The sequence below is a fragment of the Lagenorhynchus albirostris genome, chromosome 16 (assembly GCF_949774975.1).
Source record: "Lagenorhynchus albirostris chromosome 16, mLagAlb1.1, whole genome shotgun sequence".
Classification (NCBI taxonomy): Eukaryota; Metazoa; Chordata; class Mammalia; order Artiodactyla; family Delphinidae; genus Lagenorhynchus; species Lagenorhynchus albirostris.
Window position 1 is genome coordinate 81283563 of NC_083110.1, and position 20191 is coordinate 81303753.

The 20191-nt window shown below is 48.3% G+C and overlaps 1 protein-coding gene across 2 annotated transcripts in view; it reads left to right on the forward strand.

Moving 5' to 3' along the window:
- The window catches only part of MGMT (O-6-methylguanine-DNA methyltransferase), a 311657-nt gene that overhangs the window by 232933 nt on the left and 58533 nt on the right, over window positions 1–20191 (forward strand). For both annotated transcript variants that reach the window (XM_060126556.1, XM_060126555.1), the window contains exon 4: window positions 15727–15866. In XM_060126556.1, the coding sequence (XP_059982539.1) occupies window positions 15727–15866 (140 nt within the window). The remainder of the gene's footprint in view (window positions 1–15726; window positions 15867–20191) is intronic.

The window sequence follows — 20191 nt, forward strand, 5'->3', positions numbered from 1 at the left end:
GCGTGCTTCTGGGAGAATGAGAATAAAAGGCAAATAAACAGCACCTTAGTATTACTGTGAAAGTAGTTTTCACCTCACAGTGCCCCTAAACAGGTCTCAGGGACCCTGAAGCTCCCCAGACTGGACTTTGAGGACCGCTGTTCTAAAGCTCGCAAGTGTTCAGCGCTCCTGGAGGTTTCTCGTAATGAAATTTGTGTTGCGGGGTCCTGATTTTTTTTTTCATTTTTTCATTTTGTTTTTCTAAATTGTGTACATTAGAATTTATTCTTTTTGACAAATGCTGTATGCTAACACATATATGGAATCTAAAAAAAACAAACCAAAAAAAAGGCTCCGACAAACCTAGGGGCAGGACAGGAATAAAGACGCAGACGTAGAGCATGGACTTGAGGACACGGGGAGGGGGAAGTGTAAGCTGGGACGAAGTGAGAGAGTGGCATGGACCTATATACACTGCCAAACGTAAAATAGATAGCTGGTGGGAAGCAGCCGCATAGCACAGGGAGATCAGCTCGGTGCTCTGTGACCACCTAGAGGGGTGGGATAGGGAGGGTGGGAGGGAGACGCAAGAGGAAGGGGATATGGGGATATATGTATATGTATAGCTGATTCACTTTGTTACACAGCAGAAACTAACGCAACACTGTAAAGCAATTATACTCCAATAAAGATCTATTAAAAAAAAAAAATTTACTCTTGGTCCGCAGCTAGAGATGCGCACAGCTGTGGTTCTTGACCTGCAGCGTCCGCTTCACGTTCCTTTTGTTAACCTGTACCCCACACTCAGCCTGGCCTCTGCTAGATCAGAAGCAAATCAGAGCCCTACAGCGTGTCCCCAAGGCAGCGGGAAGGGTATTTCACGTCATGTGCACGTGAGGGCCCGGGGCACAGGTCCTTCCTTCCCCGACCTACAAGAAAGAATAACTTTTAAATTTAAAACACCGTGTATTTTCTTGTTAGCAGAACCGAGAGCCCCCCTCTGATGGGCAGCAGGCTGCAGCGTGCTGACCTCGGAGCTTGTCTCCCAGCCTGACGGGACGCTCGCGCACGGGGGTGCCTTCCACCACGGGGGCCCCCGCTGCCCCGCCTGCCCGGACCATCAAGGCTGTGCCCGTGCCTGGTGAGGGGCAGCCACTGAGTACGAGTCACCTGTGGCGACCCCGAGAGGGAAAGACCCAGGCCAAGCAGCAGAAGGACACGAGGGTCTGCTGGGGCTCCTGTCCCCTTTCCAGACTCAGTGTGGTGAAGAACGCCCCGTTGTGAGGAGGGAAGGGGCAGGGATGGGATGGAGACCAGCCCTGACATCCGCGTGGCCCTGACGGACAAAGTGCTTTGGCACAGGTAACTCAAGGGACCCCCGTGTGGTGCGCGCCCCATTCCACCCCCGGGGGACCATGGCAGGCAGCCCAGCGTGAACTTTCTGCAGTGAGTGCTGAGGCCTGGCAGCAAGTAGGAGCTGCCTGCCAAGGGGCCTGAGAGCCGCCTGCAGAGCGTGCCTTTCAACATCCACCCCTCTGACCCGGGGGGCGCCTCCCCTCTGCAGTAGACGGTGATAGAACCCGAGGCGCGGGGGCTCCCGAGGACTGAACGAGATGAAGCGCGTCGCACAGTGCCTGGTGCACAGTAAATGCTCAATAAATGTTGGCACTTGTTACGACCATCAGTGGTTTTTAAGCACATTTACCGACATTTCCAGATGAATCTTCTTCGGAATAGCGCCCATGCCCGTTTCCCCAGCTTTCCTCAGAAGATTTGGAGACCTTCTCTTTGGAAATGGCCTTCAGCCGTCGCATCACACAGTTTACCGGGCACTGACTGACTCCCTGCTGGGTACCAGGGACTGTCAGGTGCTTCGGAATACTCTGTGTTGGCGACTTTTCTCACCCAGGAGTGGATTTGACTTTTGGGAAGTGATCAAAATTCGGCCGACCCAACACTGGACACTGGTTGTTAGACCAGCAGAAGTAGCTTTGCACCCCGATGAGTTGAGACCACAAACTAACAGGCCATCTTTACTGGAAGCCTTACCAGTTGGCCCAGGGACAGTACCTGAAGAAGTAGCCAAGTATGTTCAGAGAAGGGGCAGCACTTCCCAAAGGGCTCCTTTGAAAGGCAACACAGCTTCATCCCTCAGACTTCCGGGGGGTTGTCCCCCAGACGAGGGCTTGTACTGGGTGCACCCCATCCTTGAGGTGTTGGCGGCCAGCCGGAAAAGGAAAGCGTAAAATGCTGTGCCACCCGGAGCTGCAGGTGGATGTTGGGCTCAGAACCAGGTGCACGCCGGCGGTAGTGGGTGCTGTGTGTGGTCGGGCCTAATTTTTAAGGAGAGCCTCAAAGGTGGAGGCGTTGGTGTCTCCCTTCAGGGGCAGGGAGGCCGGCTCCTCCACTACCAAAGAATTAATACTTGGAGCACGGCCGCTGTTGGCCGCGTGGGGCTGCAGGGTTTCTTCCATGGCTCGCCCTGCAGGCGCTAGGAGGCTGGCTGGAGTGCAGACTCAGCCAGAGCAGAGGCAGAGCCACTGGGACTGGGTGGAGACGCACCCCGTAACCAAAACCCGCATGGCCAGGACGGGGCTTCATCTCACCCTCCAGGCCCGCCCGGGAGAGCAGAGCACACGAGGCCCCTGGCCAGCTGTGTGGACGGCAGTCGGGTTAGGACGAGCCGTACATCCGGGAGAGGCTGCTGAGGGCTCGGAAGCCTTGCGTCTGGTGGGAAGTAGTTGGGGAGGTGGAACCGGAGCAGCGGGCTGAGGGCCGCGGGGCCAGGCCAGCTACCTTAGCCTGTGGCCTTCCCCGCCGTCGCCGGAGAGCCCTGCACTGAGCCCGGGGAGGGCGGAGGCGCATCTCACCCCAGGTGAACCAGGTGCCTTAGGCGAAAGAAGCAGGAAGCTTCCTTTTTCCTTGAATATTTTTGGACCAAGTCCATGAGTTCTGCCTTGCACACAGTTTCAGTAGCTCTGCCATTAGCTGGACGGTTATTCCAGGCTCACGCGGGAGCCATGAGGATGGGGTCTCCCTCGGGGCCTGTGATCTGGGCTCTCAGCATTGCCTGGGACCACAGAGCCCCACGCTGGGAACCAGAAGAGGCTGGCGCCGCCGTGTTCCATCGGCTGGAAGAGGGATCCTCGCCTCGGGCACTTGTAGAAGGAGCAAGTGGCAGTACACTGAGCAGCACGTGGACATCTTCTAGACGGGAGCCGCCTGCCACTGCCGCATCAGTTGCCCGCCCCAGTGTCCCATCTGGGGGCTCACTTCTACTTGAAGAACCCCCAACTTCTCTTCGGGAAACTCCTACCCACTCTTCAAGGCCCAGCCCCCGTCAGCTCTGCTCCAGCACGGCCCTCCCCGTGTCCTTGTCCGTGTTGGAGCTCTCCATCCAATGCCACGGTTTTTTCCAGCCTGTTTTTGTAGTATGTTAGAAGTAAAGGTTGTCCCCCATGGGCACCACGAGGTAGCACTCTTCCCGTGTCAGGAATGTCCCTTACGTTCTCCAGGTAGAGCTTCTCACCCATCCTGAGCAGCCCAGGCCAGTGTCCCTGTGTCCCTGGCATCACATCATTTCTGACCCTGCTCCCAATTCCACAGCAGATTGTCACATGCTTCACGTGGTGTGTGCCGTCCCGATGTCAGGAAACTCACACCCCCTCCCATTCACCAGTCTGACACTCTCAGGTAGATGTATTTAATTCCTTTAGTCCAGCTTGGTAAGACGTGCTAAAATGAAAGTACTATGTTGATTCCTGAACCTTTGGAGTGACCTATAAACTCTTTGATTTCTTTGTTTGTTCTCTGATACTTGTAGGGTGGTAGAGGTCGTGGCTGACATACTGAAATAAATCCAGTTATTTTCACTTAAGCCATGTTACATTTCATATGTAATGAACACACGTGTATTAGAACATACGGAAAGAAGGTGTTATTTACCGGTCAGCCACTCCTAGTGTCAGAAGCAGCTGCGGCTGGCAGGAGGGAGTTTGGAGTTCTGGCGCCCCGTCGCCAGGGCCCCTCCGAGTGCACACCCCTTGCTGAGCCCGGTGAGCAGTGGGGTTGACCTGCTCTGGCCCATCCAGAGGCCCGCGGCTGAACTGCTGGAGCTGTGCCTGCAGGGAGCAGAGCCAGACCCCTCTGCCCTCGCTCCGCCAGACGCTGCCCGGTTTCCCATCCGGAAGATGCAGGGAGCAAGGCTGCTGGGGCCGCCGCTCTGGCCGGCGGCAGCTGTTCGTCCTGAGCACGTCTGAGAGCTGGCAGGGCGGCAGGTGCCCCTCCGCCCGCTTGTCCTCAGTACTTGCATCAGGACCACGTGCCTTGACAGAACAGCGTCCCTGCCACGCCGCCCGGCCCAGCAGCTTCCTCTTGCCTTGGGGCCTTGCAAGCCTCTGCCAGTTGCGCTGTCACCTGAGTCAGGCTTGGCAGGTGGAGATTGCTCTCAGGGAAAACGGTGCTGCCCCCTCTGCCCTGTGCACCAGCCGTCCTCAAGTGGATGTAGGGAAGACCAGGCCCCATGCTTATACCCACCCCCTTTATTCATCTAGTCGACACTCACTGGATGCCTCCTCTGGGTCAGCCACGGAGCTGACTGTTGAGATGCGGACCCATAAGGCAGGTCCTTGCTCTAACCTGGGTTGGGTAGAAGGGACCACCGTGGTGGCTGTATTATTGAGAGCCTTGAGGGGGGGACTTGCAGAGGGGAAAGATTTTGCAGAGAATGTGACCTAGACTCCGTTTGAAGTAGGTATCTTGACCTTCCAGAAGAAAACTCTCTTTCGTTAAAGAAAAGGTGTCTAGAAGCCGTGTTTCCCCTCTATCCTGTTTTTTCACGTAGCAAAATTGACTTTTTGTGGTATATGGTGCCATGGAGTTTCCTACGTGCACAGATTTCTGTGAGCGTCGCCGTAATCAGGACCCGGGAGTTGCACAGCCGTAGAAACTGCTCCCACTGCCCATCTGTGATCATAGTGGCCTCCCTCCCCATCTCCCCGACTCTGGGCAGCCACTGAGCTGTTCTCCATAACCACGGCTTGTGGTTTAGGGAACGTCATAGAAACGGGCTCCAACAGTATTTAATCTTTTGAGCCTAGTTTCTGTGACTCAGCTTAATGCCTTTGAGATTCATCCAAACTGTTCTATGTGTCTGTCGTTTATTCCTCTTAATTGTTGTTGTGTTCCACAGCATAGATACATCTTCATGTGTTTATTATAGCCATTCTAATAGGTATGTAATGCTGTGTCATCATGGTTTTAATTTGCATTTCCCTAACGGTTATGTTGAACATCTTTTCATGGGCTTATTTACCACAGTATATCCTCCTTTGGCAAGCTGTCAGTTCAGGTCTTTTGCCCATTTTTTTAATTAGGTGGTTTGTTTTCTTACTGTTGAGTTTAAAGATTTTTTATGTATATTGCAGATATAAGTCCTTTGTTAGATATGTTATTTCCAAATATTTTCTCCCAGGCTCTAACTTGTCTTTTATCTCCTAACACTGACTTTCACAGACCAATTTTTTTTTTCATTTTGATGAAGTTCAGTTTATTTTTTAATTTATGAATTGTGGTTTTGATGACACGTCTGAGAACTGTATGCCTAACTTCGGGTCGCAAAGGTTTTCTCTGTTTTCTTCTAAAACTTTCTTAGTTGAAAGTTTTATTTAAATATACGATGTATTTTAAATTAATTTTTATAAGGTATGAGATTTAGGTCAGAGTTCAGTGTTTTGCATGTAGATGTCAAGTTTTCCAACACCATTTTTGAAAATAATACCTTTTTCCGTTGAAATGGCCTTTGCACCTTTGTCAGAAACCATTTGGACATACGTGTGCTAGTCTCTTTTGGAAATCTCTATGCTTATCCCTTTACAATTTCATATTATCCTGATCTATAACAGCATAATAGTGAGTCTTAAAACCTGCTCGTGTGCTTTCTCCCTTTTTTTTTTTTTTGCCTGTTTCAAAATGTTTTGACAATTCAGGTTCCTTTTCCTTTCCATGTAAGTTTTAGAAGAAGCTTGTCTATATCTTCAGCAAATATCCCTGGGGTTTTGAGTGGAATGGAAATAACTCTGTAGATCAATTTTTTGAGAATTGAAATCTTTATAATATTGAGACTTCCTGTCCATGAACATGGTATGTCTCTCAAATTATTTAGGTATTCTTTTATAATATTATCAATATTTCAGTGTTTTATAATTTTCAACATAACGATCTTGTATATAATTTGTTAGATTTAAATCTAAGTATTGCATTTTTGTTGGAGCTATTATCAGTGACAGAACTGTGATTGATTTTGGGGTGTTGACCTTGTACCTGGTGACTTTGCTAAATTCACCTATTAGTTCAAAGTTGGTTTTGTTGTTGGTTTGTTTTTTGTTTGTTTGTTTTGATAGATTCCTCGGTATTTTCCCATAAACAAATCATGTTGTCTGTGAATAGGGACAGTTTTATTTCTTTCTTTCCAAAATGTATGACTTTTATTTCCTTCTCTTGCCTTAGTGTAATGGCTAGAACTTCTGCGATGACACTAATTAGGACTGGACATCCTTGCTTTCGTCTCAGTCTTGAGAGGAAAAGCATTCATCTTTTCACAGTTAAGTCTGATATTAACTGTATGGTTTTTTTGTCTAATATCTTTATCAGGTTATTCCTAATGGCTGAGAGCTTTCATCTCGATGTTGAAATTTGTTAAATTTTTTTCCTACCACAATTGATATTGTTATGTATTTTTCTTCATTAGGCTGTTAATATGGTGGATCATATTAGTTCATTTTTAATTGACTTCATTTTTTAGAACAGTTTTAGATTTACCAAAAAAATTGAGAAGTTAGTACAGAGAGTTCCCTGATACCCCACACTCATTTTGCCCTATAATTGACATATTAGTGTGATACACTTGTTACAATCAACAAACCAGTACTGATATCTTTCTAACTAAAGTTCATATCTTATTCAGATTTTCTTAGGTTTTACCTAATGTCCTTCTTCTGTTCCAGGAACCAGTTTAGGATACCATGATAGATTTGGTCATTATATCTCCTTAGACTCCTCTTAGCTTTGACATTTTCTCAGATTTTCCTTGTTTTAGATGACCTTGACAGTTTTCAGGAGTGCTTGTCAGGAATTTTGTAAAGTGTCACTATATTCGAATTTATATGATGCTTTTCTCATCATAGACTGGGGCCGTGGCGTTGTGGTAGACCACAGAGGTAAAATGCCATTTTCATGCAGTCGTATCAGGGTACATACTGTCATAATGATTTAACACTGTTGAGGTTGGCCTTGCTCGGTACCAATATGAAGATAAACGTTAGTTCATACTCATGTCTACACAGAGTTCTAATCCATTATTACATGGATCCTTCTGGCCGCCTCTTGCTTATCTGTGAGAAACTGGCTCCAGCCTTCTGCCGTCCATTTAGCTAGTTGTTTGAGCCCAGTATACCGTATAGCAGTATCAGGACTTTTATCCTGTACTTCCATGGGAAACAACTGTATCAACCAGAGTACAGTGCCCAGTGCAGTTCCTTTTGTCTTAGTCTTATGGACTCCACTCATTTCCAGAGTTCCTTAGGTCACCATGTTTCCTCCCACACACCTCAGTGGGCTTGTTCATACGTTTGTCATACAGTTAGATTCTCTTGTCACCTCCTGCATTCTTTCCTGGGGTCCTCCAGTCTCCTAAGTATATCGCTGTTGTTAATTTGCATACATTGAATGTATGTCTCTATTGTTATTCCTTTTACAAAAGGTCATAGAGTTGGGATCTTACAGCATGTAGCCTTTCCAGAATTTTTTTTTTCACTTGGCAATATACATTTAAGATTCCTCCATGTCTTTTTGTGACTTGATAGTTCACTCTTTACATGACTGAATAATATTCCATTGTATGGGTGTTCCATAGTTCATTTACCTATTAAAGGACATCTTGGTTTCCAGTTTTTGGCAATAGGTGAGTGAAGCTGCTGTAAACATTCACGTGTGGGTTTTTGTGTGGACATAAGTTTTCCAATCAGTTGAGTAAATATCTAGGAGTGCGGTTGCTGGTGCATGTGGTAAGCCTCAGTTTAGCTTTCTAAGAAACGACCAACTTTCTTCCAAAGTCGCTGTTCCACTTTGCATTTTCATCAGCAATGAATGAATATCCCTCATCCTCACCAGCAGTCAGTACTATTGAGGGTTTTCCTTGTTTGTTTGTTTGTTTTGTTTTTAGCCATCCTGATAGGTGTGTAATTGTATCCCATTGTTACAACGTATAACTCCCTAATGACAAATGATGTTAAGCAGCTTATCATATGCTTATTTGTCATCTCTTTTGGTGAGGAGGTGTCTGTTAAGCTCTTATCCGTTTTCTAATTGAGTTATTTTCTTATTGTTGAGTTTTTTAAGAATTCTTTGTGTATTTTGGATACAAGTCCTTTATCAGATGCGTGTTTTGCAAAATTTTCTTTCAGCCTGTGGCTTTTCTTTAAGGTGTCTTAACAGCATCTTTCAAAGAGCAGAAATTCATTTTGATAAAGTTCAACTTACCCATTTTTTTCTTTCACGAATCATGCTTTATCCAAAAACTCTTCCCTAAACGCAAGGTCACCTAGATTTTTCTCTAGGTGACCATCTTCTAGGTGTTTTATAGTTTTGCCTTTTAGATTTACGTCTATGATCCGTTTTGAGTTTGTTTTTGTAGAAGATGCATATGGTCTGTGTCTAGATTCATATTTTGCATGTGGCTGGCCAGTTGTTCCAGCACCATTTGTTGGAAAGACTAGCCTTTTTCCATTGAATTGCCTTTGCTCCTCTATTTATGTGGGTTGTTTTATGCGGTTCCGTTGATCTAGGTGTTTTTTCAGCAGTACATCCTATCTTGATTACTGTAGCTTTATAATAGATTAATTTTTCAAATATTGAATCAGCCCTCCATTCCTGGGACAGACTCCACTGAATTTTGATGTCTTGTTCTTGATGTATTTCTCGATTTGATTTGCAAACACTTCGTTGAGGATTTTTGCATGTATGTCCATGAGAGATGCTGATCTGTGCTTTTCTGGTTACTGTCTTTTTTGATTTTAATATTGGAGTAATTCTAGCCTCATAAAATGCCTTGAGAAGTGTTGTTCCCTTCTCTTCTATTATTCTGAAAAAGATAATGCTGAATTGATGTGTCATTTAAACGTTTGATAGAATTTTCTGGTGAAATTATCTGGCCCTATGATTTCAGAAGATTTTAAACTATGAATTCAAGTTCTTTGATAGTTACAGGACTATTTCCAGTTATCTGTTTCATCCTGGATGAGTTTTGGTAGTTTGTAGTTTTAGATAAATTTGTCTAATTCATCTGTGATATTGAATATTGGGCCTAGAGTTATTTGTAGGAAAAATTTTTTGTCAATTTAAGGTCTGTGAGGTCAGTAGTAACATCCCCTCTTTTGTTCCTCATGTTGATAATCTGTTGGGTTTTTTTAATCAGTCTTACTAAAGATTTATCAATTTATTTTTCTTTTTAAAGAACCCAGTTTTGGCTTCATGTATTTTACTCTATCGTTTTTTGTTTTCGATTTCACTAGTTTCTGCTATTACCTTTATTCTTTCCTTCCTTCTCCTTTTGGTTTATTTTGCTTTTCTCTTTCTGGTTTCTTAAGGTGGAAGCTTATTATTAATTTTATGTTTTATGTTATTACTGATCTGAGACCTTCTTTCTAAAATATGCATTTAATACTACGGATGTCCCTCTAAAATAGTAGCTGTGGCCCATAAATTGTGATATGCTGTATTTTCAGTTTCATTCAGTTCAATTTTGTTTTCATTTCCTTAAGACTTCTTCTATGACCCATAGATTACTTAGAAATGGCTTACTTACTCTCCAGATGTTTGGAGATTTTCCCTTTGTCTTTTTCCATTATGATCAGAGAAAATCACTTGTCTGATTTCAGTTGTTTAAACGTTGTTAACATTTGTTTCATAACCCAGAATCTGCTTCATCTTGATTGGTGTTCCATGTGCATTTGTAAAGGGTATCTATTCTGCTGTTACTGGCTATTCTATAAATGTCCGTTAAAACAAGTTGGTTCACAGTGTTTTTTATTTCTGCATCCTTGATGTTCTGTCAACTATTTCTATGAATTATGAGGGAGAAGTAGTGAAATCTTCAAGTAAAATTGTGGATTTGTCTAATTATCCTTTCAGTTTTGCCATTTTTTTGCTTCCTGCATTTGAGCCCTGTCATTAGGTACATAAGCATTTAGGGTTGGGATGTCAAACATTTATTTCATTTTATTTGCTCTCTTATTATTTATTACATTTTATTATCACATATTATTATTCATTTTCTATCTTTTCCCTCGGTTTTTCATTTTTCTTTCCCCTTTCTTTCCTTCCTATGGAATATTTTAACATTTTTTTATATCATGTGTTTTTTAACTGTATTATCTCTCATAGTTTTTCTAGTGGTTGCTGTAGGGATTATGATACATACTTAACTATCACAGTCTAATTGGAATCAATATTTCTCCACCTTAAAGTAGAATATAGAAGCCTCACCGCCATGTAGGTCCTTTAACTCCCTGCTTTATGTTACGGTGTCTTGTTTTACCTCTGTGTACATTGAAAATCTTATCTGTTGATGTCATGGTTTTGCTTTCAGTCATTAAACATATTTTAAAGAACTCAACAGAAGAACAGTCTTTGGTATTTAGCCAAATAGTTACCATTTGTTTTGTTCTGCTTTTGTTCCTAATGTTCCACACTTCCCTCTGGTATTATTTTGCTTCTTACTGAAGAACTTCCTTTAGCATTTCAGGTCTGCTGGCAGCACCTTAAGTTTTGTTTTTTTTAATCTGAAAACGTCTTTATTTTAACTTCACTCCTGAAAGATTGTTTTCAAAACTGGATGTAGAATTCTAAGTTGACAGTTCTTTCGTTTCAGCACGTTAAAATTGCCGTTTTGCTTTCTTCTACCTCTGTGGCTACTATAAGAATTCTGTAGTCATTCAAACATTGTTCTCCTATAAACAATGCAACATTTTTCTTTGTTTTCAAGATTTCTTTCTTTGTCTTTAGATTTCAGCAGCTTCATCATGGTATGTCTGGGAGGGGATTTCTTTGGGTGTGTCCTGTTTGCACTTTGCTGAGCTTCTTAAATCTATGGTTGTATATCTTTTGCCAAATTTGGAAAATGTTTAGCTATTATTTCTTTCTTCTACACCACACTTTTCTCTGTCTCCTTCCGGAACTCCAGTAACACGCACGTTAGACCTTTTGGCTTTTCCAACATGTCCCCGAGGCTGGTTTTGGTTTTTGTTGTTTGCTTTTGACATTTTTTCCTGTTTCTCTGGTTGATCATTTCTGCTGACTTATCCTCAGTCTCAGTGGCTCTTCCTCTGGCATCCGCATTCTGCTAAGAAGCCCCATGCAGTGCAGTTTTTTCGTTTTGTATGTTGAATTTTTCAGTACTGAATTCTCCATCTGATTCTTCTTTGTAACTTCTATTTTTTTAAAAAAACTCTCTGTATTTTCATTTGTTTCGTGGGTATTTTCCCTTCTCACAGCATTTTTATTACAGATCCTTTGAAGTGGTTGTCAGGTGATGTTTATCAAGTCATCACACCTTAAGTATCTTACAGTTTTATTTGTTAATCATACCTCAGAAAGCTTGAGGGAGAGGGGCGGTTGTCAGGTGATTCTAACTCCTGTGTCAGCTTTGGCCTTTACGTTTGTTGACTGTCTTTCCCAGGCAAGTTCAGGTTTTCCTGATTCTTCATATGCTACGTAATCTGGGGGTGTAACCTGATCATTTTGAATATGATACTCTGAGACTCTGGGTCTCGTGTAAATCTTAGAGTAATGTTGATATTTTTGTTTCTGAGACACTCGACCTGGTTGGATACAGCCCATGAGTCCTGACCAGGCTTCTGCAGGTTGTGGTTTCAGTATCCGTTCCTTTGTAGCCTCCGCAATCCCGTTCAGGTCTGCCCTCCAGGACCCCAGCAGTGGTCTAACCCTTACCTCAGTTCTCGGAGTCTTGGGTTTAGTGGCAGATCCACACATGCCCAGCTCAGGGGCGAATCCAGGAATCTATAAACAACTTGCTGGTGTGCTTTCCCAAAGGCCTCTTTCTCTGCAATCTCCCTGGTCCTTCCCAGTTCTTGGGGGCTCTCCGTGCTACCACACACTCCTGCGACTGCGCTTCCATCTAGGGCCGAGCAGTGAGAATACAAAGAAGGGGAAAGCAGTGGGTCCACCCACCTTTGGGGACCATAGCTCTTCCCATCAGAAAGGATGTTTCTCCTCAGGGCCTTCAGCACCTGCGGGCCCCCCACCACTGCAGGATTGCTTGGGGGCGGCGGTACAGGAGTTCAGAGGCAATAGCACAGAGGGGGGGGCTCCTCCATGCTCTGAGCATCAGGGGTCCTTCTCCCTCCTCAGGGTGATGAGAGCCCTGGGCTCTGTCTGCAGCAGCAGCAGCAGCACTGCCGGGGTCGAGGCTGCAGTCCGTCCTGGCTGGGGGTCATTGAGGGGAAAAGTGGTAAACTGGTGCGTCGTTGCGGGGTTTCTTCACATTCCTCTTCCCGAACCTTTACTTTCCACGGCCCTCAAATAGCTGCTCTGTGCCTTGTGCCCAGGTTTTGTAAAGGCATTCAGCAGAGATAGGCAGGGAGAAGACGCTGACTCTGTTCCCCCTGGACCAGAACCCCTGTTTCCTTCCGCTTTCATGTTCTCCCTCCCAGGTTCATTCCTGGAAAGGTCGTGTGGCCGCTTTGATGCTGAGGCGGCATCAGGTCAGTTTAGCTCTTGAAGAGCTAAAGAGTTTACACTTGAAGAGCACGTGGTGTCAGAACTCGCCTCTGGAGTCACCTGGTCAGAAACCTGGCTCCCTCCCAGGTTATCTTGAGCTCCCATGTGCCAGCCGGGGTGCCCCCTCTGTGCCGGAGGCCAGAGGAGGCAAGTCCTGGGAGGGAGAACCCTTGGAAAGCTGGAAACCTGTCAAATGGCCGTGACCCACGCGTGGCCACCGGGTTTGACGCTATGGCGGGGCATCCTACAGGTGCGCAGTATCATCAGCGACCTGGCTCGCGATGTGCAATCCAGGAAGAGAGTTTAGAAAACAGTTTTTGCCAGGTTTAGGTGGTTGTGGTGGGTGTGTTTAAGTAGCCACCCAAGCTCAAATGGAGATGGCCGTGTCCTTAAGGTAAGGGGGATCTAAGGAGCAGTCTTCCAGCAGTGCCTACCTTGACCTCACCCGGACCCCAGAGCAGGCAGGAGATGGGGAAGGAGAGGAACACCCAGAATGTGGCCTCCGGAGACTGCAGCTGCTCTCCGCAGAGGACCTTACGGGAGGGAAAAGGGTGGTGTTTCAGTGGTTGCCCCTAGGGCACCTGAAATGATGGTCCGGCCACTAAAGACTGATGTGGTCACCTCAAGAGAATGTATTTTACACATCGATCATGGTAATCTTTATGAGCAGGTTTTGCTACATTTTAGAATGGTACCAACAACCGAGAGTGTTGCCCCTCCCCGTTCGGAGGGGTGGGGCTCAGGTCTGATTTTGCACAGGTCCAGGGCGAAGGCGCTGGCTCTGAGCACCGCTTAGACTAATAAATGCATTTGCTCCCTACAAGGTGGAATTGAGTTTCCAGGTACATTTATACAGTGATGTGCTTGATCGACAAATACTGCATTTCTTGAGCTGTTCGTCCCAGTACCATTGCCTGGTACATACAAGGTGAGAAACGGTTTCCCGTGGAAAACTTGACAGTGAAGCTGAAAATGTTTGATAAACTCTGCGCTCATGTACGGGCGTCCAGTTGTTTTCCTTTACGGTGTTTTTCCCCTTGGAAGGAGGGGCGCTCTGTGACTCGGCAGGAGTCCGTCAGCGCCTGGCGCTCAGGTGGCGGCCGGCGAGCTGCGCCGCGGCTTCTCGGAACTGTTCTGTCTCTCCAGCTTCTGTCTGCACACACCTCTCACCGTATGCCTGCAGGTTTAGTAAGTTCCAGACTGTCCTCCTGGAAGACCTAGGCAGCATCCTCTCCCTGGGCCAAAACATGGAAAGCAAAAACCAGCAACGCTGGGCTGTGGGAAGAAGGCAGGAGACTGGCCTCTGCTTCTTGCTGTGTCGACTTGTGCTGCTTTTATCGTTTCTTTTCCGAGACAGCTATCCCTGAAACCTTTTTCTCCAAGTGATCACCAAGCTGCCTTGCTTTTCTTTTTTTCTTCCTTTTTTTTTTTTTGAAGTTAGGCACAACAACGGGCGACAGTGATAATGATGAACAGTTTGATTTCAAAACCCTTTCTAAAGAAATCACAGTAAACAGAGTCTGTTTGCCTAAGGAAACGCTCTCAGCAATCAGCTAGTCACACAACCGCCTGTGCTAATGAACCCAGAGCTGTTAACGTGGTTTCTTCAGTTAAATTGATTCATGAATTTTGAAGAGAACATTATCTAATGAATTTTCTTTGAATAGAAAGCAATTAAAAGGACAAATCAGTCTGATTAACCCCAAAGTCACCCTCCTGCCACAAACGGTGTAGAGTTTGAAATTATATCATAAAAAACTAGAGCACATTTGCTATCTTTTTGCCCTCTGCTAATCCATGTAAATTAATGAACAACAAAGTCAATTTCTTTGCTGACCCTTTTCTGGTATCACCTGGATTATGCTGATGTTTAATTTGCTTAATGTTATAATAAAGTCTAAACAGATTTTTCTTTCCCAGTGAAGTGATTATCGTTCCCTTCAGTGAAGAAGTGATTTTTATTATTTAACACGCATGTAAGGGTGTGTTTCCTTTAAGAACCAAATCGCACTTGGCCAGCTTGGCACCGAGTGTAATTAGTGCTATTAGGGACACACTCAGGGACTGCGCCCCTGCCCGTGGAATCCTTCCCTTTGTTGCTGCGTCGGGCGCTCCCGCCCCCCCTCTGGGGGCCACAGCTCCGTGTCCAGTTCTCCGGCTCCGTGCGTCCCCTTCGGAAAGACAATAGGTGTCGGTTCAGACCCGCCTCCTTCACATGCCAGGCTTCTCCCCAGCGCACTCCACGCCCGCGAAACAGCTCTAAACCTGGAGCAGAGGGAGGGAATGTTGTCCTGCGTTTTCCTTTTCATTCCTGCAGCGGGGTGAAGAGCGAATGCAATTTGATGTGGTTTAGTCAATTCAGATGGGAATGAAGTTGTTTTATCTTTGCAGCCCTGCTCATTACAGATGCCTGTAGCCAGGGTCACCACCAGCCCCTGTGTACCGTGGTGTTTGGCATTCTAAGCCTGCCCGCCGTCGGATGTGGACAGCTAGTATAATATCAGAGCCCAGCCCGTGGCTTCCTTTTCCTTCTGTGTCCCAGCCGAAGTTGGAAATTAACCAGCGGAACAAAAGGTTTCGAAGTTGGTGTGCAAGCAGGGCCTTCTGTGCTCACGGAGCGCACTGCCTGCTAATTTATACACGCCCGGGTGCCGGGAGAGCGTGTCTCGGGCCTGCCTGGCGCTCGGGGAAGATGGGAGGAAATCGCAGATCTGTGAGGCACGGTTGGGGACACCTGCAGAGGGGCCGGCCCGCTCCGTGCCCTGCGTCGCACGCCTCTTCCTCCGTGTCGGGTGACACGGTGACAGGGCCATGCGGAGCTGTTTTCATCGAGAATAACACCTCTGTGTATGTTGATGCGCCCTCACCCTCTCTTTCAGGACTGGCAGCCGTTTGTATCCGAGCTGTCGGAGCCGTTGGCCCAAATCGTGTCGCTCTGCCCTCTCCCTTCAGATTCGTTCACCAGACAGGCGCTGTGGAAGCTGCTGAAGGCTGTGAAATTCGGAGAGACGATTTCTTACCAGCAATTGGCGGCCCTGGCGGGCAACCCCAAAGCAGCGCGGGCCGTGGGAGAGGCGATGAGAAGCAATCCTGTGAGTTTGCGTCCACGTGGCGTCAGCATGGCCGTGGTCAGTGGGGGGCCTGGGCACTGCGCTCAGGGGGTCACAGTGTCCTCTGACTGAAGCGGGTTTCAGGGGCAGCCCGGGCTGCAGTGGGCGGGGAGGACAGGAAGCCTTTGTGGTGGGGACCTCTGGAAGAGGCATGGGTGGCACTGGTGGGGTGAATGTGGTAAAGACGCTTTCCCACGCACCACCGAGACCCTCCCCGCCCCACGATGCGTGTCAGAACCACGGGAGCTGCTCGTCACAGGGAGCCCGGGGCGGCGAAGCCTGGAGAAGTGGCGAGCAGACAGCCATTCGTTCACTGGACAGCTGGGCACGCGGGGTGCCTAGGGTGTGCCCGACGCTCTTCCAGGTGCCGGGAGTGCAGCAGGAAACAAAACAGACCCACGCACGGGAGCTTATGTTCTAGAAAAATACACGTGCTGCGGTGTTTTCAAACCCATCCCCGTCGCCTGGGGGCTTTGCTCCGTCAGGAGGTCCAGGCCATGGCCCTTGGGACCTGGGATGACTCATCGCTTTCGGGCGTGTCCCCAAGCTCCTTCACGTCTTTGTCCCCCCTGTGAGTCTGCAGTCAGGCTGGGCTGAGAGCAGGACTCACGGACCACGCAAGGCCATCTCCCCAGGGGATAGGGTCAGGCCTCAGTGTGGGGTGGCCGCAGGCCTGTCGTTCCCAGGAGTGCAGAGGTCACCTCTGCTCCCCGTCACGCCACACGTGGGCCAAGCGCTGTCCAGTCTCAGGGAGGAAGTCCGCGTGGAGAGGCCGTGACTTGGGCCTGGCCAGGGCCACACACGCCTGTGGAGCCTGCAGGTGGGCAGGAAGGGCACCCCTGTCCGCACAACAGCTCGGCCCTCTGGGAGACCCCACACAGTTGCATGGGGCCCTGGAATATTCCCGATCTTATTAGTCTCCAGTGCCCGCCAGGGCCTGCTATCACATTGGGAATGGTTTCTCCCTAAGGCTGTAGGAAAGCCTCTCATATGGTAGAAGAATGCCATCCTATCAGGAAAAGCAAAGAGAGTCATCACATCATGGGATGGGAAGTTACCAAATCAGAGAGGCCCCACTTTTTAAAAACTTGCTGTGGCCCTGCTGTGTTTTCAGAACCACTTCCACCCCCGCTCGCAGGGCAGAGGCTGGCGTTCTGCACACCGCATTCAGCAGCTCTCGCCACTCGGCTCGCGGCCGCCCGAGGGCAGAGCTGGTGTCTCGAGACGGCAGCTTCTTGGCCTTTCTCCCAAAACGGAACCTGTTACTCTCAAGCAGCAGCTCCTGTAGGTCTGTAGTGGGGGCGCTGCTTTAATGTACATCTGATCCGGAGAAGAGTTTTATTCCATATTAAAATATCTCAGATCGTCAGGAACAATGTGTGATACGATGACACAGCCCCCCACTTCCCGTGTCCCTGGTCTCCACGATGGAGGCCGGTGGATCTGGTTAGCATGTCGTTTTGCACCTGTTGTGCCGTAGTGGCGGCGGCCCAGCTACATCGTTCGCGTACGCCTCCTCTGTGCGCTACGGGTCGCGTTTCCGCGCTGAGCGTGGGGTGACGGTGAATCAAGTTTCTAGGTGTAGTTACTCACGTCTCCCAGTGAAGCTTACATCACACCTTCCCTCTGGGAGGCCACCGTCTTCTCCCAGGTCCACTCAGTTTGGGGCAGTTTGACTTTGCTCTGGATAGAGAGACCACCCAGAGCGTGCTGTGGTGTCCACTCAGGGCCTCGAGGGAGAACTCTGGGGACTAACTTCTTTGCACCCTCCTGCTTCACGGCGTCACCGTGCTGTGTAGAAATTCTCCCTCTGTCCCCCATCTCCATCCCTGTTTCAGGCCGTGCTCCTGTGCACACCCCACGCGGAGACGTGGTCCTTCTGCCCTCCCTCCCGGCCTCCCTGCCTCCCGCCCTGAGGTTGGCCTCGCGTCCTGGCACCGCCCGCCCCATCAGCAGGCGCGGCTCCCATCCTTGCCGTGAAACAGCTCTGCTAACTGACACGCACAGATGAGCAGCCCCTCACCTGCCCCCTGTGACGCCCGCAGTTTCTCACTCTCTGCAGTGGCGAGGCCTTGGCTGTCCGCCGATGGCGCTTGTGGCGACGTTCAGAAACATTTATTGTCCTGCAACCAGCGGGACTCTCTCCTCTTGCTATTAATCTCTATGACTGTCACTGCTCAACTGTGTCCTCAGCCACTGAAATTTATAAAAGAGGATCTCACAGGGCTTAAAACTCTACCGTCCATGAAGTCCTAGTCTCGACATCCCCATCGCGTGCCCACGCCGAGGGTGGCCGTGACGACACGCTCGGGCGGGAGGATTCTGCCCGCACCGCGTCCCCTCTTCTCAGCTCCCTCCCGTGCCAAGGGTGACAGGAGGTGGTGAGCCCTCTGTGGCCTTTCCCTGGGCGTCCCTCTGTAGTTGGGCGCTGCCTGTGACTCATGCAGGGACCTCAACTTGATGAGAGGCTGCCGAGGACCCGACAGAGGCCTCCAGGTGTGGCTCAGAGGCACTGGAGGTGCTGCGTGGTGCAGCACGGGCAGCTCGGCGGGAATCAGCCGTCCTCAGGGGGGTCCCACAAAGTTGGTAAACGAGAACCTCCTCAGAACGGGCCGAGGGATCTCAGTGGTGACCCAGAGACCTGAGGGAGGAAGGGGCCTAGTCAGGGACCGGCTGGCATGTCCCGCTTCTCGGCGCTGATGGCAGGGGCCCGGCCACAGCGCCACACACGTGGGCTCCAGCACAGATAGCACATCGTAGAGGCTTACCCGCTGAAAACATCTTGTGTTCCGGCCGGGAAGAATGGTGGTGCCTTTCAGGAGGAGAGCGGCAGGTGGCTGTGGAATGTTCCAGAGCGCTGTGAGGCCCACTGCGTGCTGAGTCCTTAGGCGGCTGGCGGTAAAAGGACACGTGCTGGCTCCCGCGACGGCACGTGCTCTTGGCCTGGGCTGCCCTCCCCACGCCAGGCTGAGGGGCGGTTTTTGCGGTGGTGGGGGAGTTTCGTCGCATTCCAGGCCCTTGGCTTTTCCGTGGTTTTCCGTGAAGGAATTAACAGCCCAGGTGAAATGGTTTCGCAGCCTTCCAGAAGACCCTCTCCCAGGCCCAGCCTGGGTGACGGGCCGTCTTCCGGTGGGGCGGGTTGAAGAGGCCTCACACCCTCCCCAGTAAAGCACCCTTCCACTCATCCTCAGACAGAATTTGCTAAATGCAGTTCAAAGGCAATCGATACTTGCACAGAGAGTTTCTCCACCTTCTTCTAAACAAACGCATTCCTGAGGAGTTAGTTTATTCACAGATTGCCATGAGCGTTAATGACCCCCTGAGTCTTGTCCTGCCCGTCACCCAGATGGCTGTTGATAAAGATTTAGCATCATGTTCTAAGTGTCAGGGCTGTCAGTGGGGCTGAACCATTTGACCAGAAGAAAAAACGCACAGGGAGCTATTGATTACAGCTTCTCGGTGTCACTTGTTCACCAGGATTTAGGTATTGATGAGGCCGCAAGTGAAAACAAGCTCTTTCCCTTGTGGGCTGCTACCCACAAGAACAAAGGCGAAGCTGGAGAAAATATTCAGCCGGCACCGGAATCAGAGGGATTCCATTATTGATCGAAAGGCCCCTTCGTGTTATTTTTGTTGGAGACAAATCTATGGGTTTGGAAGTTTTATAGCATTTGAGAAAGGGTCTGTGTAAGTGATGGAGTCGCGCACTGGATGAATTAGATTTCACAGCGTGAAGATTTCAATGCAGCTGTGATATTATGAGCTTCGTGGTGCTTGATAAAAATTGCATTTCGTGTAGCACAGGCTTTAAAGGAGAGGGCATAGAGGGTGCAGATCCTTTGAAATGTCCTGAGGGCCCCAGTGAATTTTAGCAGGTGTCGTCATCTTGATAGTCTGAAACTTGCCACCAAAACTAGCACAAGCAGAAGCAGTGTTCCCATTTCCGGAGGGGAAGATAGTGCGTGTTTGGTAAGACACCAGTTCTCCATCAAAGATGAAGACTGGTCATAGCTATCTTTATAATTGCTGTTCCAGGCCAGCAGTCCTGTTATCTGCGTCCTGCATAGAAAGGGAGAAAGGTCCACGTTACACACTTTGTTACAATTTCATAGCTTGTTGGGTGAGAGGGAAGAAAATCAAAGCTCACTTGTGAAATCTGCTGTTCGGTAGGAAAACTGAATTGGTGCCTAAATGTTTGTAAGACTAAATTGAATTAAATGTCTGTCTCTTTATCAGTCAAAAACTTGAATTGTATATTACCTAATCATGTCCTCCCAGCAATTATTAATTTACTAGTGTATTTGATA